This window comes from Salmo trutta, chromosome 14 (assembly GCF_901001165.1).
Source record: "Salmo trutta chromosome 14, fSalTru1.1, whole genome shotgun sequence".
Taxonomy (NCBI): Eukaryota; Metazoa; Chordata; class Actinopteri; order Salmoniformes; family Salmonidae; genus Salmo; species Salmo trutta.
Window position 1 is genome coordinate 46041603 of NC_042970.1, and position 27177 is coordinate 46068779.

Consider the following 27177-nt stretch of genomic DNA (forward strand, 5'->3'; position numbering starts at 1 on the left):
TACCTAGTCCAATACCTAGTCCAACAACCTGTCAGTCTACTCATAAATGAAGGGAAAAGTCTGAATTTACTTGTGAGCGTGAGAGGAAAGGAAGTGCCTCTTGGTTTGTTTGAGCCTCTGGTGAGAATGGTATATTTTATTGAATTCATGAGCCTGGGGTCAGGTTGTCAGGGTTATGGGGGAGGGACAGAGGTGGGGTTTGCCAAAGGTTGAAATAAGACGTAAGGCTGTTTTTTCTAACAGAGAGAGAGAGGCAGTGCACCTCTGCCTAACCTACTGGCACATTCAAAGGACTTTCAACGCAAGGGGACCCAAGACACTTAAGCCAATGTTATAAGGTGGAGAGCAACTGGTCTATACTACACATCCAGACCTCTTCGGTAGATTTCAGAGGAAAAGGACTGTAGCCTCTGTTGGGTAAGTGGGAGACAGATTCATTCAACAAACTGATTACAGGGTCACATATTTGTAGCACATATTTGTCTGCGTTCTTATTTTTTTTTAAACTCTGTTTCTTACTCTGAATGTATTACTTATCAAATTATTATAAAAAATTATGTGCTCTACTCCTTGACTCAGTTACCCCAGCATGATTAACAGCTGTATTTCAGACACAGTGTGTGTTATCTGCTATGACAGGAGGCACATCACGTTAATGCCTTTTTAACAATACCACACACAGACCTCAATGCGTAAAGTAATTTTAATTAGATAATATGACAATTTCCTCTAACAAGTCTTTTCAGCTTTTTCATATGTTTAATGTGTGTGTGTGTGAGTTAGTGAGTGTCTGTGTGCCCATACGGGCGTGTGTGTGTGTGTGTGTGTGTGTGTGTGTGTGTGTGTGTGTGTGTGTGTGTGTGTGTGTGTGAGTGTGTGTGTGTGTGTGTGTGTGTGTGTGTGTGTGTGTGTGTAGTCTATGTACGGGAGACAGTCGTGTTCAGAAGTGGAAATCATGTGTTTGATGTATTTGATACCATTCCACTGATTCCGCTCCAGCCATAACCACGAGCCCATCCTCCCCAATTAAGGTGCCACCAACCTCCCGTGGCACACATCTGTGTCAATAGCTGCCTAGCTGTGGGTGGCATACTATAGCAATGATTGCATTTTGCTAAATGAAAACCGCAATAACACAGTCCCTCTCTACTGTAGTGGCTTCACTACTACTGTAGGCTAACTCCAGGTGTGTTAGTAGCAACTCCAAACTAAAGCCCCGATTACTGCTCACTCCACATGGCTTAGAGAGGCGCAAAGAGCAAGGCTTTCAACCATGGACGTTCAGTGCAGACAGACTAGCCAGACTAGCTAGACAGATACACATGGTGGCACTGATGTAAAGCAAGCCCTGTTTAAGATACCTTTAGGTGTCACAGATCACTTAAAATGGTCTGGTCTTCTGTGTTCCCTGTACTGAAATGTCATCTGTGAAGAAGCAAACAGACAGTGAGAATGAGAGACAGAATTTCCTGCTTTAGGTTTTGATATGCTTGGTCAGCACCCATGGGAGAAGTTTCCCAATGTACGTTTTTTTGAACCCACCAGGTGAGTCAGCACGGAGAGTCAGTGGTTCCAACTCTTTCAGGAACAGCAGCTATGTCCACAGCAAACTCAAAGGCAGCTGACATCCTGCTTTCTAGGGGGTGAACCGTGGATGAAAGGATGTAGTTACACAGCTGTACGCTTTATTGCTGCAAGCTTTATTGCAGTTTCCTGAAAAGTTGGAACGAGTAGCTATGATCACATAGCTTTTCAGTTCCCAGAAAATTATCAGTAAGGACTACAATATTGTGATTGAATTATAACACACACACAGACTAACAAGCCATCTACCGCCAGTATAATGTTTATATGCTCGTTTATAGTGGACATCCACACTACTGTAATGTGATGCTGGTATTATCAGGCTAGCTAGTAGTCGTTGTACAGTAGTTCAGCCCAAGCAGTGCCAGTGATATCCCTTCCTCAGCGAAATTGGAAGACTAAACCACTATTGAAATTTAAGGGGTGTAATCGGAAGCAAATATCAAACCAAAAAAAGCCACAGAAAGACATTAGTATTGCTTTAACATACACATTTTAACCCCCCATTCATTAGACCACTGACATAGATGTTTTATTGATCAGCAAGACAAAGTAGCCTAAACATTGACGTCAATTCCGAAATGTATCGCCCATTCCCCGTAGAATAGAACGAGGAGTGCTGAACTCGTAAGCACCTCGAATACTTTTATCTCCTTGGAAGTTGGAACCGGGCTCAATGCCGAACATTAAGTGACGTGGGCTACATAGGATTCGCACGAAATATAATATGTTGTCAGCAAGAAAACGGCTGGAAAGTTTCCGTCACAATGATACGTATATCAGGAACTCCGCAGAGTCGTCTATCTCGTTTTTTGTTTGAAACCACACGAGTGGAATAAACCGGTGTCCTGGGACGGAGAGAGTCGTGTGCTACAGGTCAGAATCACTTGGTCAACTAGTGTTGCTACATTTCTAGCGAGTAGTGTGATATTCTTGCCCAGTTCGTAGGTGTATCATTCACCGTTCCGTTCTATTGTGTTTGGCTATAATGTAGTAATACGTAAACGCAGGAATGTGAAACGAGCTCTTGCTAACTTTTGTCGGCGTTTACCGCTACAACGTGTGCTCGAATGACCTTGTGGTGAATTTCGTTTTCATATAAAGTTAATTACTTCGCGAACGTATTAGTTTAATTTAATGACAATCATTCAGACAAATCACATTGTGGGGGAAACTGGCGAGCTGGTTTGGTTTTACATTCGAGTGTATTGTTCTATTCGGATCGCGTCAAAGGCAGCAGAAATTGACACCAAAAACTTGAATTGCAATTCGGTTCTACGTTCGGCAGAAATGAGCGTTTGGATCATAAAAGTTTCCTCTCGCGACCTCTAGGCCTACAAGCCAGTGTTGAATAAAATTATATTTTGTACTTTACCGGTTTTCCATGTGGTTGTTTTTTTTTTCCAGGTAGGAATGTGAGACAATATAGCCATAGGAAAGTATAGTTACCAACTTTTCAAAGCGTTTGTAGTGCATTCAGAATTCTATCACCGGAATCATGCTGTCACGATTAAAAAAAGCATGCATACTTGCCAATAAAATGGTTATGTGCATGCTTCAGGTGATAGAAATCTGAGCACACTAAAAGCACTTAAACGTTTATTTAATTCTACTTTCCTGTGTATATATTGTCTCACATTCCTACCTGCAAAAGGGCCAGCCGCACTGGACAACCGGTATGGTAAGTTTAAAATATCATTTTATTAAACATTTTGGCTTGTAGGAGGCAATTTTCCAAACAAATGTACGGAATTATTCTGACTGTGAACCAAAGGTATCAAGTCTGATTGCCAGGCAAGGTCAAATGCAGTCATCAGTATTTGTCTACAAGGACAGAAATAAGATATAATATCCCCATGCATTGTCAATCAGTTCTGTGTCTGTCTCTTTGCCTATGCTTTTATTTTAGTCATTTTACTGTAGGCCTACTAGGGCTGTCTCCCAAAAATAAAAAATCTTGCTGGACCGAAAGTCGTCCTATTATTAAATATTTTAAAAGTGTATTTTTCGATATAGACACAACCGGTGTTTCAATAAAATCAATTATATGCATTGAGCTTGTCTGATGCTTTAAGCTTACCATTTGATGAATAAGACCAATTCCTTAAGAGGGTGCCAGAGATCCAGCTAAACTAAATAAAAAACGTAACCTGACCCAACCTCCTGCTGGCTTTAGCAGACTCTGCAATTACTCCCCTGAAGTTGCTGGTAATAGGCTACACGAGGAGGCTGCAAACATTTTCGTGAAACAGTTTAATTTATAATAACGTCTCCATATCTCAATCATTGTAATGTGGTTAATCAAATTTCTATCGGTCTAACGTCCATCGCTCGTGTTTCTTGGCCCAAGCAAGTCTCTTCTTCTAATTGGTGTCCTTTAGTAGTGGTTTCTTTGCAGCAATTTGACCATGAAGGCCTGATTCACACAGTCTCCTCTGAACAGTTGATGTTGAGATGTCTGTTACTTGAACTCTGAAGCATCTATTTAGGCTGCAATTTCTGAGGCTGGTAACTAATGAACTTATCCTCTGCAGCAGAGGTAACTCTGGATCTTCCTTTCCTGTGGCGGTCCTCATGAGAGCCAGTTTCATCATAGTGCTTGATGGTTTTTGCGACTGCACTTGAAGACATTTTCAAAGTTCTTGAAATGTTCAGGATTGGCTGACCTTCATGTCTTAAAGTAATGATAGACTGTTTCTCTTTGCTTATTTGAGCTGTTCTTGGACTTGGTCTTTTACCAAATAGGGCTATCTTCTGTATACCCCCCTACCCTGTCACAACACAACTGATTGGCTCAAACGCATTAAGGAAAAAAATCCCACAAATTAACAAGTCACACCTGTTAATTGAAATGCATTCCAGGTGACTACCTCACGAAGCTGGTTGAGACAATGCCAAGAGTGCGCAAAACTGTCAAAGGCAAAGGGTGGCTACTTTGAAGAATCTCAAATATAAAATATATTTTGATTTAGCTCTTTGTTTTGGTTACTACATGTTTCCATATGTGTTATTTCTTAGTTTTGATGTCTTCACTATTATTCTACAATGTAGAAAGTAGTACAAATAAAGAAAAACACTTGAATGAGTAGGTGTGTCCAGACCTTCTACGGGTACTGTGTGTGTATATATATTTGTTACTGCTCGACTAAAACAATCTCGGTCGACCAACAGCCTAACGACTAATTTGGGTCAGCCGTAAGGCTTACATTACCTTTAATCAATCAATCAATGTTAGTAGAGTACCAAAATGTAATTTTAAATGTCCCTCTATCTTACACGTTATTATACCCTGTCATGTTGGATGGTCATTTCCTGTGTGCCAGTCAGTGTGTGAAAGAAAATGTTGATTTGCTGTCAATAACACACCCAGTCTTGCTCAAGGGTAATTATTACACAACACAGTGAGCACTAGTTTTTGTGAGGGCACCTTAGGGACAGTATACAGTAACTAAACATGCCCTTTAATTCAGCAATAGCTTACTTTGGATCAAGGCCAAATGATATAGTCTATACAGAGAAACTAACTGGAGTGACTGATTCCATTGGCTGTGTTTTTAAAGATCTGCATTGTCATTGTTTCTCTCTTCCAGGGCAGAGAAGGTGGTCATGGGGTTAGCGCTTCACACATTCCTGGCCCTGACTGGCCAGCTTCCCTGGCTGCTGCTCCTGGCTCTGCTCGTTCCCAGGAATGTCCTCCGAGCTGAAGAGCTGAAGCCCACTAGATGGCCCCTGTTCTCCCAGAAGCCTTTGCTCCTCGCCTGGAATGCCCCAACGGAAGACTGTGGCCCCCGGCACGGTGTGCATTTCCCGCTGGAGCAGTTCCAGATCGTAGCTTCGCCTAACGAGGGCTTCGTCAGACAGAACCTCACCATCTTCTATAAGGATCGGTTAGGGCTGTACCCGTATTACGAGCGTGACGGCACCGTGGTGAACGGTGGAATCCCTCAGGCCGCCAGTCTCATGCAGCACCAGGAGAAGATGCCCGAAAGTTTGCACAAATACATACGCGAACCAAACGCCAAAGGCCTCGCCGTCATTGACTGGGAGGAGTGGCGTCCGCTGTGGATCCGCAACTGGGACGCCAAGAACGTGTACCGGGACCAATCCCGGAAACTAGTGGCCGAGAAAAACCCGGATTGGCCCCCGGAGCAAGTGGGGAAAGTGGCTCAGCAGGAGTTTGAGCTGTCGGCCCGAAAGTTCATGCTGGAGACCCTCAGGCTGGCCAAGAGCCTGCGGCCCAACCAGCTGTGGGGGTTCTACCTGTTCCCAGATTGCTACAACCACGACTACCGGAGCGGCCTGAAGAACTACACAGGCCGCTGCCCTGACGTGGAGGTGGCCCGCAATGACCAGCTCACCTGGCTGTGGACTGAGAGCACGGCTCTGTTCCCCTCCGTCTATATGGGCACGGTGCTGCGCTCTACCACGTTCGGGCGGCAGTTTGTCCGGAACCGGGTGAAGGAGGGGATGCGGCTTGCTTCGGCGGGCGACGGGGTGGCACGGCCCGTCTTCGTCTACACCCGGCCTACGTACGCCAACGAGCTGACTCTGCTGACTGAGGTGAGGGCCGACGTTGTTTCATTCTGTACCTATAGATATTAGGCTACTCACCACGACCATAGCTTGTGCTGTGCAGAGACCTGATATCACTGTTATTGTTATTCCAGGAAGAAGTCAGCCAGGCGCACAGTAGCTTTTGAAATTCTCAGCGGACTGTTAGTATAGCTGTTTTTTTTCAGTTTATTCTTCTGTGGATTTTATGGCGGACTACAACCCCAAAAGGTAGATTGCCGCAGCCAACTGGACGGGTTGAAAACAAAAACGAGGTAAAAAGAAAATCCATATGTGATAGTTTCCCTAACCTAATCCACCCAAATAAAAATAGTACATTGACAAAAACAAAACTCCCACTTCTTCCTTCTTTCAAATCTCCATATCTTCCTTCTTGGGTTCTAGGGCCTGAGAGGGTGGTACGGCTTGTGCCAATATTCCATGTAACTCCACCGCGTCCACAATATCTATCTTCCTGGACCTTCTCTCCACCTTGGCAGTGCCATTAATCACCATAGCTATAAAGGCCATAAAGTCCACCTTCTTAAACCTTTAAAATATCAGGGTCCTGCTAGTGAAAGGCAACCCCTGCAGCCTGCAGTGAAGGCCTATCCACCACCATGGACTCTTTAGGAGCACCATTCAAATCCTCAACCATTAACAGCTGCTGCATATGAAATGCTCTGGACAGCCCTGCGTTTGGCCACCTCATTCTCTTTTACCCTTGTCAGGCAATCGAAGTATGTAGCTTCATGGTTCCCACCACAATTGCAACATGTCACATTTTCCTCACTTTTAAAACGCACGATACGATCTTTTCCACAACTTGGACATTTCGGGCTTCTCCCTTCTGCAAACACTTGAAACATGTCCAAAAGCTTTACAATGATCCCACTGCATTGGTCTTGGGATAAATGCTCTGACTGTAGTTTATATAACCCGACTGCAGGGAGGAACTCCATATAATGTAACTGCCATATAGACTGCTCATTCTTTCACCATTCACCACACGATTCATCCGACGTGCATCAAGCACTCCAGGAATATAACCACACGAGACGCCAGCTATAATCCCCCCTTAAGGGGGGGTGCCCTGTTCCGAAGGGACACTTCAAACTTATCAAATCGGGTGAGACGCAACGAACATTCCTTTCTGATCCGCAGAAGCACAAAAAATTGAAACAAGCCCGCCTCTCGTGAACCTCACAGCCTTCACTTTACCCATCACTCTCTCCACCAGCTTGGATGGCTCAAATGGGTTCTTCAAGATTGGTACTCTGCTCAACTGCTCCTCATTAACAAACCGTTCTCCTACAAGATACGAAGGGACATTCTCATCACTGTATACTACTTTGCTCCGTTTTCCGTTCTCTTGGACAATACTCCAAATCTCCTTGATTTTTACCGCCGTTAGATTCAGAATCCACTTCATCGTCCGCTTCCGCCATCTTTTTTCCAGCCTGTTCGAGTCCGCTTTCTTCGTCAATGAAAAGATGCACTTAAAAGCCACCCTCAGCATCTCTGGTCTTCTGCACCCCAATGGATTTTCTTAGTTTAGTGTGTGTGTGTGTGTGTGTGTGTGTGTGAGACTGCATGGCTGCATTTACACAATTCTGACAATACTTTTTTTTTCACTAATGGGTCTTGACCAATCAGATCAGCTCCGAAAAAGATTGGATGTGGAAAGATCTGATGTGATTGGTCAAAAGACCAATTAGTGGGGGGGGAAAAAGATCAGAATAGGGCTGCCTGTGTAGATGCAGCCAATCACGTTTCCACAAGAGCATCAGTGTGCGGTCTTTCTGAGCGACGTGGATAATCACAGACCGGTTCCTTCTGGTCTTGCAAAGCACTGTGTTACTCTTGACAGGGCCTAAAAATCTAACGATCCATCATCAAAATGCTCTCCGGTTTTTAAATATGGTTGATGAGAGGAGCCGCCCCGTGAGATGTCAAGACCACATACAGTCAAGACCACATACAGGGTTAAAGGCTTTATACCCTGTCGAAACTTTGGTTATAAAATGACTGCGTCTGCGCTCCTAGAATGTGCGGCTCTCCTTTTTTCTCTCTTTTTTTTAAAGCCCATGGCTTACATAATATGTCAGGTGCTAAATATAGAACACACACACTCACACACAGCAACAGAGTCGCCTGTGTTTCCCCAGAAACCTATATATGTCTGTCTGCGGTTTCTACACCAAATGTCATTACCCATCGGCAACTTTCCAATAACACGCACGTGTACGTGTACACGTGTCTCAAGCAACTGATTCTTACCCAAACTAGAGTCACAAATGAATTGATGGGCTTCTAGGCTTTTATAATCATTAACTGTTATACTGTACATGTAAACAGAGCTGAAAAATGACTGGTAGCAGGATTATACACTGAGTGTACGAAACATTAAAAACACCTTCCTAATATTGAGTTGCACCCTCTTTTGCCCTCAGAACAGCCTCAATTCATCGGGACATGGACTGTTGTTGACCCCAATGCTTCCCACAGTTGTGTCAAGTTGGCTGGATGTTCTTTGGGTGGTGGACCGTTCTTGATACACACAGGAAACTGTTGAGCGTGAAAAACCCAGCAGCGTTGCAGTTCATGACTCAAACCGGTGCGCCTGGCACCTACTACCATACCCCGTTCAAAGGCAGTTAAATGTTTTTTTATTGCCCACTCACCCTCTGAATGGCGCACAGTCCATGTCTCAAGGCTTAAAAATCCTTCTTTAACCTGTCTCCTCCCCTTCAACTACACTGATTGAAGTGGATTTAAGTGACATCAATAAGGGATCATAGCTTTCACCTGGTCAGTCTGTCATGTTCCTAATGTTTTGTACACTGTGTATATATATATATTGTATACTTATGGTAATATATACATGTAAACAGGAGTAATAGTGACCAGTAGCAGGATACATGGATACTAATGGCAATCCATGAACAACAGCGTAGTGGTAGTAATAAATCGAATCAATAATGATTTTAGCAGCAGCGTAGGTATGAGGGTCAGCAGTAGTTGTTAGCCATTCAACAGTGTTATGGCCAGGGGATAGAAGCTGTTTAGGAGTCTGTTGGTCTGAGCCTTGATGCACCGGTACCGCCTGCCGGGCTATGGAGAACAGTACATGTCTCAAGGTGGCTGGAGTCTTTTGGCAATTTTTGTGTCTGGTGATGTTTATAGGAGTTGGTACTAGTGTGTCTATCTGACTGGATGAATGAGCTGCTGTCAGCTGGGGCGTCACTGTTTACTTTCCCACTGGACCACTCTTCACACAGACGCACCGGATGGGAGATGGACCGAGAGAGAGACGTTTTTTTTTTGCGTGTCGGAATATTCTGAATGAATGAACGAGGCGTCACGGTTAGCCGACAGGCCTGTCGGCGCCATGCTTAATTTCTTCGTTGGAGTGTCTGAACTGATGACTCCATGATATAATTGCCCTATATCTCTTCATGTTGAACGAGTGTGTCGGAGTGAAAGGATGTGTGTGTGTGTGGGAGAGTGACACATCTGGTGTCTGTGTTTTAAATCAGGGTGTCTTGAGAATAGATTGGATGATTCAGAATGTCGAGTATAATGGGAATGCGTCTCATATGGCACCCTATTCCTTAGTGCACTACTATTGACCAGAGCTCTTTTTATTTAACTAGGCAAGTCAGTTAAACACATTCTTATTTACAATGACTGCCTTGTTCAGGGGCAGAACGACAGATATTTACCTTGTCAGCTCGGGGATTCGCTCCAGCAACCTTTCGGTTACTGGCCCAACTCTCTAACCACTAGGCTACCTGCCGACCAGCTCTATGGGCCCGGGTCAAAAGTAGTGCACTATGAAGGGAACAGGAGTGCCATTTGGGACGCGGGCGTGAACTGTGAAGGGCGTGAACTGTGAAGGGCGTGAACTGTGAAGGGCGTGAACTGTGAAGGGCGTGGGTGAGCTCAGCTGGTCAGTGTTAACTAAATGATGACATGTTCCTGTTCATAGAGGGCAGGGTGTGTGTGTTTCAGATCGATTACGTTCAACGTCATAGTGGTCAGCCACTGACTGACTGAACTACAAATCACCTTACGTCATGAATGACCACTCATTTATGATTTGTAGATCTGTCAGTCTGTGGTCGCTGGCTGCAATGTAGTCGATCTCAAACGTGGCCAGTGTGTTCATCATGTGCTGCCGGACTGAGTGTGTGTGTGTGTTTCTGCAGACAGACCTGGTGTCCACCATCGGGGAGAGTGTAGCCCTGGGAGCAGCTGGGGTCATCGTCTGGGGAGACCATACCTACGCCAGCAGCAAAGTGAGTGTTCTCCTTCGAGCTATTTTGATCACGAATAGATTATCCATAGCCTAGTTTGATGACTCAATCTGGTGTTCCCCTCTGTAACGTACATACAGCAGCAGCAATGTGAGTGTTCTCCCTGAACATTCCCTATACAGTGACTCAAACTATTCATTATCTATGAATGACACCATTTGGCGTGCTTCCCAAATGACACCCTATTCCCTACATAGTGCACTACTTTTTGACCAAGGCCCTGTAGGGAAATAGGGTTCCATTTGGGACACACCCCTATTTGATCGTTCATAGATTATGCATGACGACTTTGAGTCATCAGTCTGGGATGTATTCACTAGTCGCAGGAACCAAATTGAAGCCAACAGCGAAAACAGAACGAAACAGGGAGGGACCTACATGTATTTTTTTTCAATAGAATCAAGTTTTTGTTGCAAAACGTTTTCTGTTCGGAGTCAACGATTTCCGCTGAAAAACGTTTTGCAACAGACAACGGAATCTGACTAATGAATACACCCCTGGTGTTCCCCTCTGGAACAACTATTTCCTGTCCGTCTATCCACAATTTAAATGTTAACATGTATTGGTCCATTCTGAGTCTGCACCTGTTTCGCTTCCCTCCCTCCCTCCCTCCCTCAGAACAGCTGCTCCAGTCTGAATGACTACCTACGCGGTCCGCTTGGACGGTACCTGCTTAACGTCTCTACGGCAGCAGAATTGTGCAGCCAACAGCTGTGCACCTCCCATGGCCGCTGCCTCCGCACGCTCGCAGACACTGACGCCTACCTGCACCTCAACCCCCTCACCCACAGCATCAGCGTCCAGGGGGGCAGGCTGAAGGTGACAGGTCAGCTAGATCAGGGGGAGCTGGCTAGGTACAGGCAACAGTTCCAGTGCCAGTGCTACAGCGGGTACAAGGGCGAGGGCTGTGCCCAGAGAGAGCTGGGGAAGAGTGCTGCCGCACCTGTCTGGGGAGTGTGGTCCGTACTGACCCTGTTACTCCCTCTAGGGCTTCTCACTCTGCTCCACTGAGGGAGGCGAGCAGGAGCTGACTACGTGCAATATGGGGGGAAACAACCACAGTCCTGGCCTCTGCTGGGCCTCAGGGGGATTCCTGGTCAGGGATGGGCTCTAGCTGCTCTGTGGGACTGATCCATATGGAGAAGAGGACATGGGAGTGTCATCTGTCAACAGGGTGAAGAAGGGGACTGAAGATGCTCCTCAGTACACTTCAGTTACCCACGCAAGCTTAAAGGGACAGCATGTGAAGTGGGAAAATAGGCCTTCTATTTTTTGACTTGATGTTTTTATTGTGAGTGTTGTGAGGTAGAAAGGAAGGTCTATCCCTCCCTTCACCAGAGCTGGAAGACATCTGGAGCTAGCAGCCAGAACTAGAACTAAGATGTCTGTAATGTGTATGAATGGTGACCTCAGCTGTATATTGAGTGTGTCTGTGTGAACTGTGTCATCAGAGGTTGTAAGGTTACTAGGGGCGGCAAGTAGCATAGTGGCTAGAGCGTTGGGCCAGTAACCGAAAGGTTGCTAGATCGAATCCCCGAGCTAACAAGGTAAAAATCCGTCGTTCTGCCCCTGAACAAGGCAGTTAACCCACTGTTCCTAGGCCGTCATTGGAAATAAGAATTTGTTCTTAACTGACTTGCTTAGTTACATTTTTTTATAAAAACTGGTAAGGTTACTACTGGTAAGGTTACTACTGGTAAGGTTACTACTGGTAAGGTTACTACTGGTAAGGTTACTACTGGTAAGGTTACTACTGGTAAGGTTACTACTGGTAAGGTTACTACTGGTAAGACTAGTTTGTTAGAATGTTCCTCTCTCTTGCCTTATGTGGAACCGAGGGAATTGAGAAATCTCAACAACCGAAACTAACGCACCACACAACAAGAATGCTACTTTTTGATGGAGACTGTTCCACTGTGAAGCTTTTGTCCGAAGAGACCTGCGCTGTGCTTGGATAGTCCTACCTCTCTCGGCTAGACGGCTATACCTTCAACCATCTCTGATCTAGCAGAACTTTTTTAAAGTTTATATATATCTTTTTGTAACAATCTCTTTTTCTACGGTCTTATTTTTTTCAAGTCTGTAATGTTGTGGTGGAAAATAACTGGAATATTTGGAACTGACTCTCGAATATTCATGAGCTTCAGTGAGGCTTAGCATTGTGGCAAGGAATTCCTTTCATCTATATATAGCTGTCCTTCTGTGTCACGCGCACTGCTTTTGCAACATTTGAATCACCTCAATCACATTAACAAGAAAGACTCATCTAATCATTTTCAATTCATATTTTTAGCCAACCTGTTCTTTGACATTTGTGAACACACCACATCGGCACAGATGACACGGTATGCCAGTGTGTGTGAAGTGCCTTTCCAAAAAGTGTGTTTGGCCTAACATGTCTGTCATCCTTATTCTGGTGCCTCTATCATCTATCTTTTGTAGATGTTATTTGAGGGTCTGTGAGGATTGCAAACCAAAACTGAAAGCACTGTTTTGCTCATTTTGCCATTTGTTTCTACTCTATTCTTCCTTCTGTTGCCTGAAACCAAAATTCCTTTGAAAATGGCTCTGGCCTCTCATGCATGGTTTTTATCTAGAAGGAATACAGCTTTTGTCAATTGACTTTTTGTAACAGGTTTAGGATAACTTACACAGCAGGTTAGGAGAATTAGGTGGGTTTGCTGAAATGCACAAAAAAAATTCTACCTTTGACGTCAATTTCACAAGCTGTATCCCATCTAGACATGACCCTCCGGGCGCTTTTTCAGGGGACCACAGTCAGACCTCCAGGGGGTTCTGTGTTAGTCATCTTCACTGCTCTTATTTATGTCCCAAACATGCTTCTCATTTACTGTCACATGTGGATTGGATGTAATTGTAATTAGTAGTTATTTACATTAAACTTGAAATATTAAAAGGCTCTCAATGAATTTGAATCTTGGATTTATGCTGTTCTGTCATTATTTACATCATAGTGAGTCAGTTTAATCACTTGCCACGTGTTGCAGGGTGAGCTGTTTCAAATGTTTGGCCCCCATGAATGATCAGTATAGAGAAGCTAAATTGAGTTGTTGTAGGATTTTACCGTGTCATCATAAAAACAACTATAACATTGTGATGTTATCACGTGAGGGCCTTTGCCACTTGGTAGCTGTTCCTTGGGCTCCTCCCCTCTGTGGCTTTTACCTTCCTTTTTTTCCCTCTCAATTATTTTTTTTTTCTTCGTCCAAAAAGCAATATTTGGCTGAGAGTACAGAGTGAGCCTTGTTTTATAACTAAAACCAGACTGAGCCTCTGCTTCTTTAGGGACCCCCCCCCTCTCCTGTCAAAGTTGATCCAATGTTTTGGCACGTGTAATACCATTGATGTGTGTACAATTGGAATATTGAAGGGAATGTGTGGACAAGATGTGAATGCCATAAATCAATAGATTATACTCTGAACAAAACTATAAACGTAACTTGTTGGTCCCATGTTTCATGAGCTGAAAGGAAAAATCCCAGAAATGTTCCATATGCACAAAAAAGCTTACATCCCTGTTAGTGAGCATTTTTCCTTTACCAAGATTATCCATCCACCTGACAGGTGTGGCATATCAAGAAGCTGATTAGGAGCATGATCATTACACAGGTGCACCTTGTGCCGGGGACAATAAAAGGCCACTTTAAAATATGCAGTTCTCACACAACACAATGCCACAGATGTCTCAAGTTGAGGGAGCGTGCGGTTGGCATGCTGACTGCAGGAATGTCCGCCAGAGCTGTTGCCAGAGAATTGTATGTTCATGTCTCTACCATAAGCTGCCTCCAACATTTTTGAGAATTTGGCAGTACGTCCAACCAACCGTAGACCACGTGTAACCACGCCAGCCCTGGACCTCCACATCCAACTTCACCTGCGGGATCATCTGAGGTGCTGAGGAGTATTTGTAATAAAGCCCTTTTGTGTGGAAAAGCTGATTCTGATTGGCTGGGTCTGGCTGCAAAGTGGCTGCGTGCCTGCCCAGTCATGTGAAATCCATAGATTAGGGCCTAATGAATTTATTTCAATTGACCGATTTCCTAAAATGAACTGTAAATCATTGAAATAGTTGCATGTTGCATTTATATTTTTGTTCAGTATATGAATGCTTGCAAGACTGCTATTATTATTATTATTTTTTTTATCAAACAAAAATAAAAACGTCAGTGGCAACATATTGTAATTAAAGCCATTTAAATCTTAGGCTTTTCACAGGATCTTTATTCCCGGAATATAACACGTGTTTATTCACAGGAAAATATGTATCCTTACTTTTTGGGGACATTTTCTGTACCCTTCTTGAACCAGTTTTTTAAGAGGGGAAAAACAAAGATATTGTGACATGTCCGATCTGTGGATGGTGAGGGATGAACACAATACCGTCCTCGTCTAATGTTTCCTTAATATAGAAGCCTGGGCCACAACAATGCTCTGTGATCTCCACCATGTGGACACTTTGGAACAGAAAGGACAGTGATTCCTCTTTATTACACCATGTTTTTTTGTATGTAATCGACATGTGTTTCATTGTTCACTTTCAAAGTAATACAAAAGAGTAAGAACTACCGTAATTTCCGGACTATTGAGCGCACCTGAATATAAGCCGCACCCACTGAATTTTTTAAAAAGTATTATTTTGAACATAAATAAGCCGCACATGTCTATAAGCCGCAGGTGCCTACCGGTACATTGTAACAAATTAACTTTACACAGGCTTTAACGAAACACGGCTTGTAACAAAAATAAATAGGCTTTAACGAAGCACGGCTTGTAACAAAAAATAAAAAATTAGCAGTAAACAGTAGCCTACCAAGAAAGTCATTGGTCACTATCTTCCTCCTCCTGTGCACTGAAACCACTGAAGTCATCTCCTTCGGTGTCGGAGTTGAATAGCCTCAGAATTGCTTCATCCGATATTGGATCGTTTTCATTCTTGCTCTCGTCACTGTTTGACCTTAACCCGTTCGGCAATTTCATTGGTCTAATGAAAGCTTCATGCCGCCAAAAAACTGAGCACGTCACAGAATGTTTTTTTGGAGAAAATAATCGAAAGCGGGAAAAATCCATATATTAGCCGCGTCATTGTTTAAGCCGCGAGGTTGAAAGCGTGGGAAAAAAGTTGCTGCTTATAGTCCGGAATTTACGGTATACTACAAAGTATGCATGCAAGCTTCCTAACTGCTACAATAACAATTCCAGTATGTTGAAGGATATTTGGAGATATGAATGGGGGGGGGGGGGGGGGGGGGTATATGATACAGGAAACAAGATAAAATAAATATTTTTGATGTTATAATTTTCATTGTGAAAATGAATGACAATACAAGATACAGCAAGCCATAGCTCACTAGAGCTGGGCGATATGGACCAAAAAAAATCCATATCACGATAAATTGCCTGAACTGATGCAATAACGATAAAATCGCACGACAAGTTTATAACGATGTGCACCACCGTTTTTTTAAATGATCGTTTAGTACTACTTCTCCTAGTTTGATGGTTTTAACAATCAATTGTCCCATTAACAATCACCCATATTAGCAAACGTATTTCATTTCAAACGTCACATTTCTCTAGTATAGGCTACTTATCTTAAATGAACGATATCAGCTAAATGCCTGCGATAAGCGATCGGTGTGGTCAGTGTCGACCATTTTCAGTTTATCGTCCCAGCTCTACAGCTCACTATATACAAAAACACACCAACGAGTTCTACGAAATCAAATGAAGTTTCACTTCTAAATCTGTCAGGTTATCAACCACAAAGTAGGTTATTTAACAGTTCCATATCGGAATGAATCCATCATTTTATTTCTTTGTACACAGCAGTTTAGTAGACGGTGCCTCTTTAGATAGTAAATTCCTCTGAAAGTCTTTTTACAAATGTAGCAGGTATGTTGCTGCTGCTTGGAGTGACTCTGGATAAGCTTTAGTAGGGCAGATGCTTCAGAGCGACGCAGTTTCCACTTGGAGCTCTCAGAAATTCTGCTCTCCTGCTTGGGCGTTTTGTGGCGGTGAGCGTTCAGGTATTCCAACCACTTGTTCCTGTGATTTCTTTCATGCTTCTTGAGGTTGTCTGCCCGGTGGAATACTTTGTAACACATTGAACACGAGAAGGGTCTTTCAGTGGAATGTGTGTGCTGGTGGCGCTTCAGATGATCCGCCCGACCGAAGCTTAGGCCACACGCCTCACATTGGAACACCTTGCCAGCCTTAGTGTGAGCGTGATACCTATGTCTCCTGAGAGCGTTACGGTCCTTGAAACTTGTCCCACAAGCTTTACAAAGAAAATGTCTTGATATGATGTGCATTTTACCGAGGTGGGTGTTAAGGTCCTCCTTCCGCCCGAATGTATCCCCACAACAATGACAAAGGTGAGGTTTCTCGTTGGTGTGCAGGCTCTCATGCCGCCTCAGGTGCTCTCGCCTCTTGAACTTCGTACCGCAATTTGAACAGACATGGGGAGTTTTATCCGAATGGATCATTCTGTGTTTTCCCAGATTTTTCACTGTACTAAATGTCTTGCCGCACCGGTGGCATGTATAACCGCCTGGTTCAGGATGAGCAACTTCACGATGCAACATCAATTCCTCTTCCTGTTCAAACCGCTTCGCACACCGCTGGCAGGCGTGGTTTCTCACCTGATGAGTCTTTTCGTGCGTACGCAACTCTCCCGGATCCCTGAATTTAACACCACAATCGGAACAGACAAAGGAACTGCCAGAATGAGAATAGCTGTGGCGCTTCAGGTGATCCTTTCGGCCAAAGTGTATGCCACATTCCTCGCAGTGGTACACCTTGGATGCTTTCCTGCGGTCTTTGCGATCCTTTAAACACTTCCCGCAAAATGTAAACGAAACCCGATATATGAAATATTCCCCACAATTCTTGCAAATGAATTGTCGCGATCCATCTTCCTCCGTCTCTCCTACACTGTTTAAGTCTATTTCAGGTTCCTCCTGACTTGTTGACTGATTGTCAACCCTTCGTGTCTGCAAGCCTTTCAAGGTGTCTTTAATGATATTACCAACCGCTTTAAGGATTTTGCGGTATTGGTCCGGGTGTATGTCCCTGGCATGATTCTCAAACTCCAGTCCACTGGTGAGCTGTAGGACACAGAGTTGACAATAGAAAACATCCCCATCTTGGCTCACCCTACCTGCCTCTATGAAAGCCTTTACATGCTTACGCAGGTGGAAGCACTTATGCTTTTGGAAAAGATCTGCCTTTTCAAAATGGCGGTCACATTCACAGCACGTTAAAGCGTTTGTGTTTTTATGCAAGTTATTTTTCAGATGATAAGTGTTCTGGTGCTTGGTGCAAGTTGTTTGCTTGTTGAACGCTCTACCACAAACCGAACATCTAATATTTTCTTTCGCTTCTGGTCCGTGCTTCTGTTTAGGAGGCACTCCTTCACTTTTGCCCTGTGCCCAAGCATGTCTTTTCTGGTGTTTTTGGTAAGATTTGAAAAACGTAAAAATCTTCCCACAGTCCAGACAAGGAAATGGAGGAGAACGTTTAGTGTCAGGCGTTTGCTGCTCAGCGGAGGATATTAAAATACATGCATCCTGATCATTCTGATCCTTAGTATCTTCGCTGTTCTTCCTGATTTTCTTGTTGGCCCTTATATGAGTTTCTGTGGCATCTTTCCTATTGCCTTCAAGACGTATAATAATCTTGGAAGTTGAAAGTTTCCTCCGTTTTTTTCTGCTTCTTTTGGTTATCATGATCCTGTGAGTCTTCTCATGCTTTATGAAAGAAGTTACGTATTTGAACTCCTTACCACAGTGCTTGCAGGTGTGAAGGCCTTTCATTTTCTTATTGACACTTAGGCCAACTGCTTTGATCGACTTACCCTTTCCTCTTCCTCTCGTTCTTGGTACAACGTGAGTGCCCTTGTGCTTTGTAAACGAAGTTAGGTATTTAAACTCCTTCCCACAAGTCTTGCAGGTGTACAGGGCTTTGATATGAGTTTCCTCATGTTTTCGGAATGAAGTTAGATATTTGAACACCTTTCCGCAAGTCATGCAGGTGTGCAGGGGTGAGACACCTTCGGTTTCCATTGACTTGGCCTTCTGTCTTCCTCTCTCACTTGCTACATCACATATTGAATGAGAGCTTATGAAGTGCTGCTCCAGCTCTGGTTCGCTAGTGAAGGAGGCTTCGCAGGCATCACAGGGAAAGAACTGGAGTTCCACATTTGCAAAACCTTTACAAAAGACAGAAGCAACAAGGACAACGTTTTAAATGCTTTTGACCTTTTAAGGAATTAAATAACAGTCAATAACCCAGTTAATCGCAAGTTAGCCTAACCCACAACCCAATAGCCTTGCTGCCTTCTCTTACCATGCCCATCATCATCATCCTCATGAAAGTCAGCATTCATCTCCATGTCCAGGCTGCCATGGATACTTTCAGGTAGGTTGCTGTCCTTTACCTCGAGAACAAGCAAGTCTGGAGAGACGTCTGAGATCTCCAAGGTCATGATCTCACCATTGGCATATCCAGATAGTGAGCTAGGAGGGTCCTCCCTCTCCAAATCAGTGGACTCCATGTTATCGTCTTATCCTGAGCGCACAATACACACACACACACAACATAATTCTACAAACAACTATCTCTTTAAAGATGTTAGATAAAGCAGAATGCAAGTGTTTGGGGGACCTCAAATTGCCTGGCTACTCGGACTCCTTGCTCCAGCCAAACGCTACGCCTCGATAACACCTAGAGCGTCGTTGCGCAAAATGGTATGTCGCATCATCTGGATATGTGTGCAACAAAAGTTCAACATTCACCTTCTGCTACCGTTTCTGTAAAGCCGTGTACGCATACTTTTGATAAATCCAACTTGTATGCATCACACAGAACACACTGCAACTGCCTCTGCAACGCAGCATTCCATTGGAAATTAAATGTACTTCTGGTGTACCATAACACAATGAAGTTGAACGCCACGATCACACCAACATCAATTTTCGTTTTGGTACCTGGTGCATATGTTGGATTTATCAAACGTATACATCAAATTGTATGCGTAGACGGCTTGACAGAAATGGTGACAGAAGAATGGGAATGTTGAACTTTTGTTGCGCACACATATCCAGATGATGCTGCATACCATTTTGCGCAATGACAGTGTGTCGCCTCGATCATACCGACAGTGTTATTGTGCAAAATGGTATGCAGCATCATCTGGATATGTGTGCAGCAAAAGTTCACCATTCACCTTCTACTACCATGTCTGTCAAGCCGTCTACGTATACATTTTGACGTATACGTTCGCAAGGCAATCGCAGCGTTCCATTGGAAATGAATGTACTTGTGGTAGCTAGTTAGCGAACGACAGCGCAGCGGGAAATATTGTAGTGTGTGTCGTCCGGCTAGATCTCAAATGCAGTCATGGCCAAATTAACTACATTATTTGGTTTGACTTAATTTACATGTTATTTGGATGGTTATCTAGGTTAACTAGCTGTGGCTAAACTTCGCGGATGTTGGCTTTAAAAAAAACGAACCATTGTTTCAGTTTTCAATCCAACTAGACTACTTTCAAGGTGAGTAACTATCTAATAAAATACCAAACTTCCGCAGAGAACCTGAGCGCACGATAGCTAATAAATTCACTAATTTACCAGATACAAACCTAAAACAACATCGAGTCACTCCGTTCTCTATCTGCAGTAGCTACCCCGCCATGTTGTTGTGCAGCCCACAAATGTGTTCGATTAGAAACAATTGCTAGATTTGGTCGATATAAAAGAACGTTATCATTACTAGATCTTGTAGATGTCATTGTTAATAATTAGCTAATTATTTGATACCTGTTTCTCAGCTACATTAACTTGATATATTTTTTAAATGTACCTTGATTTGACTTGGAACGAAAACAACGCAGAATAATAATTCGTTTTCGAAATTATTTATTCGAAACACACTTTATATATCTGCTTCTGCAAACAGCAGGGTAAGTGCTGTTCGGGAATCTTCGGGACGTGTTTGTCTACAATGTGAGTTTTTGATATGGTACTATATTTAGGTTACTTTGGACGCATGGGGTTACGGTTTCATTATTATTTTATTACACATTTCATGAATCAAGTCATGTGAATACATGTTCAAGTGATCAGAACGTAATCATATTTTGGTATACACTACCGGGCAATAGTTTTAGAACACCTACTCATTCAATGATTTTTCTTTATTTTTACTATTTTCTACATTGTAGACACATGGAATCATGTAGTAACCAAAAAAGTGTTAAACAAATCAAAATGTATTTTATATTTGAAATTCTTCAAATAGCCACCATTTGCCTTAATGCCAAGAGTGTGCAAAGCGGTCATCCTCTCAACCAGCTTCAGCTGGAGTGCTTTTCCAACAGTCTTGAAGGAGTTTCCATACATGCTGAGCACTTGTTGGCTGCTTTTCCTTCACTCTGCGGTCCGACTCATCCCAAACCATCTCTATTTGGTTGACATTGGGGGATTGTGGAGGCCAGGTCATCTGATGTGGCACTCTATCACTCTCCTTCTTGGCAAAATAGCCCTTACAAAGCCTTGAGGTGTGTTGGGTCATTGTTCTGTTGAAAAACAAATGATAGCGGGACTAAGCCCAAACCAGATGGAATGGTGTATCGCTGCAGAATGCAGTGGTAGCCATGCTGGTTTAGTGTAAAAAACAACACAGACAGTGTCACCAGCAAAGCACCCCCACACCATAACACCTTCTTCTCCATGCTTCACGGTGGGAAATACACACGTGTTGAGATCATCCATCCGCACGGGGCAGCTACCCGGGGGCCCCACTCTTCTCCAGGGAAGCTCTGCCTATCAATGGAGCTGGTCCCAGGTGAGGGAAGTCACCATCAGCAGCAGTAAAAAACTAGCTTGAAAACTGTTAGACATTCACACGTCTGATCTCTCCTCATAGGACATAGCCGATTGGGCAATATAAAGATGTCACAATTGTAAATGACTTGTCTTTGGAGTAATGTGTCATGGCTAGGCATAGCCCAGCAACCTCTTATCTGAAAACTTAGAAGTTGAAATTGTGGCATGTACATAAGATTTAGGCTAACTCGCGACCTAAAGGATGTGTTGATGAATATGCACTGTAGATACTGAATAATGGTTACCCTATGCAAATGGATTACAGTAGTGAGAAAGGGCTGAGAAAAACAGTTACTTAAACACCTGGTTGCTTTTACTTTACAGGCTGCAAGTGGTCCTTCTCCATGGCCAAGCCTTCTCATCCAAAACCTGGGTGCAACTGGGCACCCTGGCTTTGCTGGCCACTAACGGATACCAGGCTTTGGCTGTTGACCTGCTAGGTACGAGCACCGATCACATCCAAGCCTGAGAATATGATACTCTAGCTGAAATGCAGTCAAAGGCCCCTTAAATGAGCTTTAATGGGCTGCACGGTGGTGTTCAAGATGTTGTTGAAGATGGCGCTGCAGAGATGGACAGCTGCCGTGTTACCGGATCCTGACCAATTCTACCATTTTTTTTTTTTACTCTGTTCTCAACTTTTTGTACAGAATATTTTCCGCCATCATTTCCTATGACCGAAAAAAAGCTTCTGGACATCAGAACAGCGATCGCTAACCTCAATTTGGATGAAGATTTCTACTTCAGCAAGTCGGCAGCTGTGGATATACTACTCATCCTGGACCAGGCCCTAATCCCGGGACTCGAAAGAGGAAGAGACGGCGCAAGAGACGCAAACAAGCGATCTCCCTGACGAGACTACGTCGAGTAAATAAACCGCCTCTACCCTCCGTTCTATTCGCGAACGTACAATCACTGGACGAGCGCTGTTCGAGACTCTCCTATCAACGGGACCTGAAGAACTATATCCTATGTTTCTCTGAGTCGTGGCTGAACAACGACATAGACAATATACATCTGGCTGTTTTTTCTATGCATCGTCAAGACCGATCGGCAGCTTCGGGGAAAGGTTAAGGGGGTAGGTGTGTGTCTCTTTGTTAAGAACAGCTGGTGCGCAATCTCTAATGTTAAGGAAGTCTCTAGGTTCTGCTCGCCTGAGTTAGGATACCTCATGATGAACTTACTAGACCATACTATTTACCAAGAGAGTTATCTATATACTTCGTTGCTGTCTATTTACCACCACAAACCAATGCTGGCACTAAGACTGCACTCATGTATGTACCAAATGTATAGGGCCATAAGGAAACAAGACAATGCACATCCAGAGGCGGCGCTCCTAGTAGCTTGTGATTCCAATGCAGGGAAATTGAAATTCGTCTTACCTCATTTTTACCAGCATGTCACCTGTGCAACTACAGGTGAAATGCATACAAAGCTCTTCTCGCCCTCCATTAGGCAAATCCGACCATAACTCTATCCTCCTGATTCCTGCTTACAAGCACAAACTCAAACAGGAAGTACCAGTGACGCGCTCAATACGGAAGTGGTCCGATGAAGCGGATGCTAAGCTACAGGACTGTTTCGCTAGCACAGACTGGAATATGTTCCGAGATTCATTCGATAACATTGAGGCGTTTACCACATCAGTCACCGGCTTCAATAATAAGCGCTTCGGCGACGTTGTCCCCACAGTGATCGTACGTATATACCCCTAAACTATCACGGATTACAAAAGGGAAACCCAACCACGAGCTGCCGATTGACGCGAGCCAACCAGACGAGCTAAATTCCTTCTAAGGTCGCAACACTGAACCATGCATGAGAACAGATGGATTACCAGGACGTATACTCAGAGCATGCGGTGACCAGCTGGCAAGTGTGTTCACTGACATTTTCAACCTCTCCCTGACCCAGTCTGTAATAGCTACATGTTTCAAGCAGACCACCACAGTCCCTGTGCCCAAGAACACCAAGGTAACCTGTCTAAATGACTATCACCCCGTAGCACTCACATCTGTAGCCATTAAATGCTTTGAAAGGCTGGTCAGGGCTCACATTAACGGCATCATCCCAAACACCCTGGAACCAGTCCAATTTGCATACTGCCCCAACAGATCCACATATGACACAATCTATATTGCAATTTACACTGCCGTCTCCCACCTGGACAAGAGGAACACCTACGTGGGAATGCTGTTCATTGACTACAGCTCAGCTTTGAACACCATAGAACCCTCAAAGCTCATCACTAAGCTCAGGACCCTAGGACTGAACACCGCCCTCTACAATTGGATCCTGGACTTCCTGACGAGCCGCCCCCTGGTGGTGAGGGGGCCCCTCCGGGTGCGTGCTTAGTCCCTTCCTCTACTACCTGTTCACCCACAAATGCGTGGCTCTAACACCATCATTAAGTTTGCTGGCGACGCGACGGTGGTTGGCCTGATCACCAATGACGATGAGACAACCTATAGGGAGGAGGTCAGCGGCAAGACTGGGCAAAACAATTGACCTAAGAGACTTTGTGTGTGGTACGGTCGTCGATCCAGTATCTCAGAAACGGCCGCCCTCCTGGTATTTTCACGCACAACAGTATCTCGGGTTTACAGAGAATGGTGCGACAAACAAAAAACATCCATTCAGCGGATGTCCTGTGGGCAGAAACAGCTCGTTGATGAGAGAGGTCAAAGGAGAATGGAAAGAATTGTGCAAGCTAACAGGCGGGCCACAAACAGACATAATGTCGCAACAGTGGTGTGCAGAACTGCAATTTCGTAACGCACAACTCGTCTATGTTTGTCACGAATGGGCTATTGCAGCAGACGACCACACCGGGTTCCACTCCTATCAGCTAAAAACGAGAAGAATCGACTCCAGTGGGCACGCAATCACCAACACTGGACAATTGAGGAGTGGAAAAACATTTCCTGGTCCGACGAATCACGGTTCCTCTTGCGTCATGCTGATGGCAGTGTCAGTCCCACCAGCCTCCTCTGATAGCCAGTTAGAATCATGGGTTCTCATTGAATTCCACAGATGTTTATTCACACTTTTTTTATAGCGCTTTATCAGTTGCTTTCTCTTCTCCTCTCTAGCTCTCCCTTTTTCTCTAAATCCTTCCCTCCCGCCAGGATTTGGGAACTCTCCAGACTCGGATGCTCTGAAGACGGATCAGCACCGGGTGGACCTCCTAGGGAGGTTTGTGGAGGCGCTGGGCGTCCGGACAACGGTGCTGCTGAGCCCATCTATGAGCGGCCACTGCTCCATCCCCTTCCTCACGAAACACCAGCTCCACGGCTTCATCCCCGTAGCCCCAGTCTGAGTTTGTGTGTTTTAACTCTATTCAGAATGAAATTGAATTACAGAGCACCTCTATCAGTAATTAAGATTTGATATTTTTCTGCTAAGGATATGCAGGTTTTGTTTACATGTAAAAAAAAGTTAGACAATGGAGTCCAAAATGATTGGATCCCTTGATCAAGATGAGCAAAAAAGACTGTACGAAATAAATAATACAAATACTGAGCTATATTGCATGCACACAAAAAATGAAAACAGATATTTATACTAATACAATTGCTCAGAGAAAGCGATTTTGTTTAACACATAATAAAATAAAATCTAAAAAAAGATAGTGGTCAAAATGATTGGATCTCCTGTTTTCAATACTCCCACACCCTCCCCTTGCGAGAATAACTCTAGCTGATTTGCTGCTTTTCAGACTATTGAGAAATCTATGCACATTCTCAACCAATAAAGCGAAATCTGTCTACTTTCTAAGTTCTATCTCAGATTCTGCTGGTGACATAATTTCAAAGATCTACCACCATATTTTGCAGTCGGATGACAAGGTATTTTCCGGTGGTTTGAATTGAAGAGGGCAGTCCATAAGCGCAGACGAAGGATATCAAGGATCTGGAAAGATTACGTATGGAAGAATGGTCTAAGATCCCTTCCCATGTGTTCTCATAAAATCATTAAACATTTTCGAAAAAGGCTCAGTGTCGTTATTCTCGCCAGGAAGGGTGCTGGAGTATTTAAAACAGGGGAACAAAAAAGTTTGACCCCTATCTTTTTAAAAATGTATTTTGTATTACTTGTTAAACAAAATCTATATCTTTGCGCAATTGTATTAGTATAAAATATTATAATATAAAAAATGTTTTTGCACACAATATAGCTCAGTATTTGTATTTATTTTATAGTATTTTTTTTCTCATCTGTTTCAAGGGATCCAATAATTTTGCACCCCACTGTATAACTGACCTGTTTATGTTGTGCATCCATGCAAAATGACCACTAGGTTGCAGAATGAAGCTACAAGTATGTGTAATGCTTTGGCACAATGACAGACAGTCTGTTTTTATCTGTTGAGAACAGCATGCCCTCTTTGTTTTATGATATTGTTGTGTCAATTTAATCCCTATTTTTTTTTACTCTAGTCTGAAAGTAATACTGTTCATGAATGTACATTAAAACACTAATGTAAGGTGTCAAAATTCGATTGGAGGATTCCCGGATTTCCTATTTATTCCGTCCTGATTCCAGGAATCTTCCAACTGGGATTTTGGGAAAATGTTGGGAAAGTTACCTGAATTTTTCAGCCATCCACTAATATATTGTATTGTGATCCCTGCTTGCTTCTATCTCCCTATGCAGACTCACACTCTGTATTTGGAGGACTGGACACCAACCTGGGGGCCCAGTCCCACAAGAACCTCATGCAGCTCCTACACCATTCAGTCCTGAAAATGGATGGGGGCGCGCCCTGACTGCTACATGGATAAACCTAGGGAGTTCCACCAATCACTGTTAGACTTTCTCAGCAAACTGGAGTGAGTGGAGAAGAAAGATTGTGGGAAAGAAGAGCGATACAGGGTTGTGTTTGCGTGGAAGCGGAGGAGTGTTATGCAATTCAGATATGGGAAAGTAGTCCTCTGGGAAAATAGGGCAAAGGCTGCTTTGATATGATAAATTACCCCCCTAGTCACCCCGGTGGAATTGCTTCCATTACGATGCTTTTGTTAACATCCCGTTCAATAGAAAGCAACTCTAAAATAAGTTTGCTCTTTAAAGGCAAGGAGAACCCTTGAATAGGCTTGAGTTGAGCATCTAGTACAGTATATGCACATTCAAAGTATTTATTGTTCTGCAGGCACCATTATTGGCTCCATGATTTTAAAAAAATCAGTTGACATGATGATAAAGAGGTTAAAAGAGAGCTAAGTGCACACCATAGCAAAATGTTTTGCATCAGAAAACTAAAACAAGCGTGGGTCCTGTGTGATCATTCCAATTAAGGTGTTGTATCTGCTAAATCTGTGGAAAGCTGTTTCAACCAGAAAAGTAAACTCCGTTCCATTTTTTTGTTATGACAATGACTACTACTTATTTTATAATGAACTTGTACATAATAGGTGATTTTGTTTTTCATTGGACAACAAATAAAAGCCTCAAAAGTTAATTGGCATAAAAAATCATGTCCTCTATTTGAGTTGTGCTGTTATTGTGCTCAAATTCTTTTAATAGGACTTCAGAAAACAGTTATGTATTTAGTAATTGTCAGTTTACAACAAATACACGTTGGAGCAAATATACAAGTAGCCTGTTTTGGTACTGATGCGATGAAAACAATCGATGGAGATCGGAGATCGATTGCACATCCCTTGTACAGAATGTTACAGGTCAGCTGACAAGTCAGTTTGAACGAATGTGTGTGCGCTTGAGCATTTAGGCTTTTTTATTATTATTATTATTTTCGTTCTTTGAATTAGTTAATTCTATTCATTTAAATCTTTTGATTATTCATATCT

General features: G+C 43.5%; 2 protein-coding genes and 1 pseudogene across 3 annotated transcripts; 2 read left to right on the plus strand and 1 right to left on the minus strand.

Annotated features, from left to right (window-relative positions):
• Window positions 1-245: 245 nt before the first annotated feature.
• Window positions 246-13397, plus strand: LOC115208234 (hyaluronidase-2). 2 transcript variants are annotated; one of them, XM_029776122.1, is made up of 4 exons: window positions 246-417; window positions 5175-6144; window positions 10347-10436; window positions 11073-13397. In XM_029776122.1, exons 2-4 carry the CDS (start codon window positions 5191-5193, stop codon window positions 11463-11465), a joined length of 1437 nt encoding a protein of 478 aa, XP_029631982.1. In that variant the 5' UTR covers window positions 246-417; window positions 5175-5190; the 3' UTR covers window positions 11466-13397. The 2 variants fall into 2 exon arrangements, with proteins under 2 accessions (XP_029631982.1, XP_029631981.1); XM_029776121.1 differs by lacking the exon at window positions 246-417 and adding an exon at window positions 2190-2460.
• Window positions 13398-15752: 2355 nt separating this feature from the next.
• Window positions 15753-20334, minus strand: LOC115208236 (zinc finger protein 91). The gene is made up of 3 exons (XM_029776123.1): window positions 20119-20334; window positions 18822-19043; window positions 15753-18684 (listed from the first exon to the last, which is right to left on the minus strand). Exons 2-3 carry the CDS (start codon window positions 19027-19029, stop codon window positions 16247-16249), a joined length of 2646 nt encoding a protein of 881 aa, XP_029631983.1. The 5' UTR covers window positions 19030-19043; window positions 20119-20334; the 3' UTR covers window positions 15753-16246.
• Window positions 19713-26844, plus strand: LOC115147823 (protein ABHD14A-like; annotated as a pseudogene).
• Window positions 26845-27177: the final 333 nt, after the last annotated feature.

Coding starts and splice junctions, on each gene's coding strand:
- LOC115208234 (XM_029776122.1), top strand. CDS start 5,191: ATGGGGTTAGCGCTTCACACATTCCTGGCCCTGACTGGCCAGCTTCCC. Junction 6,145..10,346: donor AGCTGACTCTGCTGACTGAG/GTGAGGGCCGAC, acceptor GTGTTTCTGCAG/ACAGACCTGGTGTCCACCAT. Junction 10,437..11,072: donor ATACCTACGCCAGCAGCAAA/GTGAGTGTTCTC, acceptor TCCCTCCCTCAG/AACAGCTGCTCCAGTCTGAA.
- LOC115208236 (XM_029776123.1), bottom strand. CDS start 19,029: ATGGAGTCCACTGATTTGGAGAGGGAGGACCCTCCTAGCTCACTATCT. Junction 18,685..18,821: donor GGATGATGATGATGGGCATG/GTAAGAGAAGGC, acceptor TCTTTTGTAAAG/GTTTTGCAAATGTGGAACTC.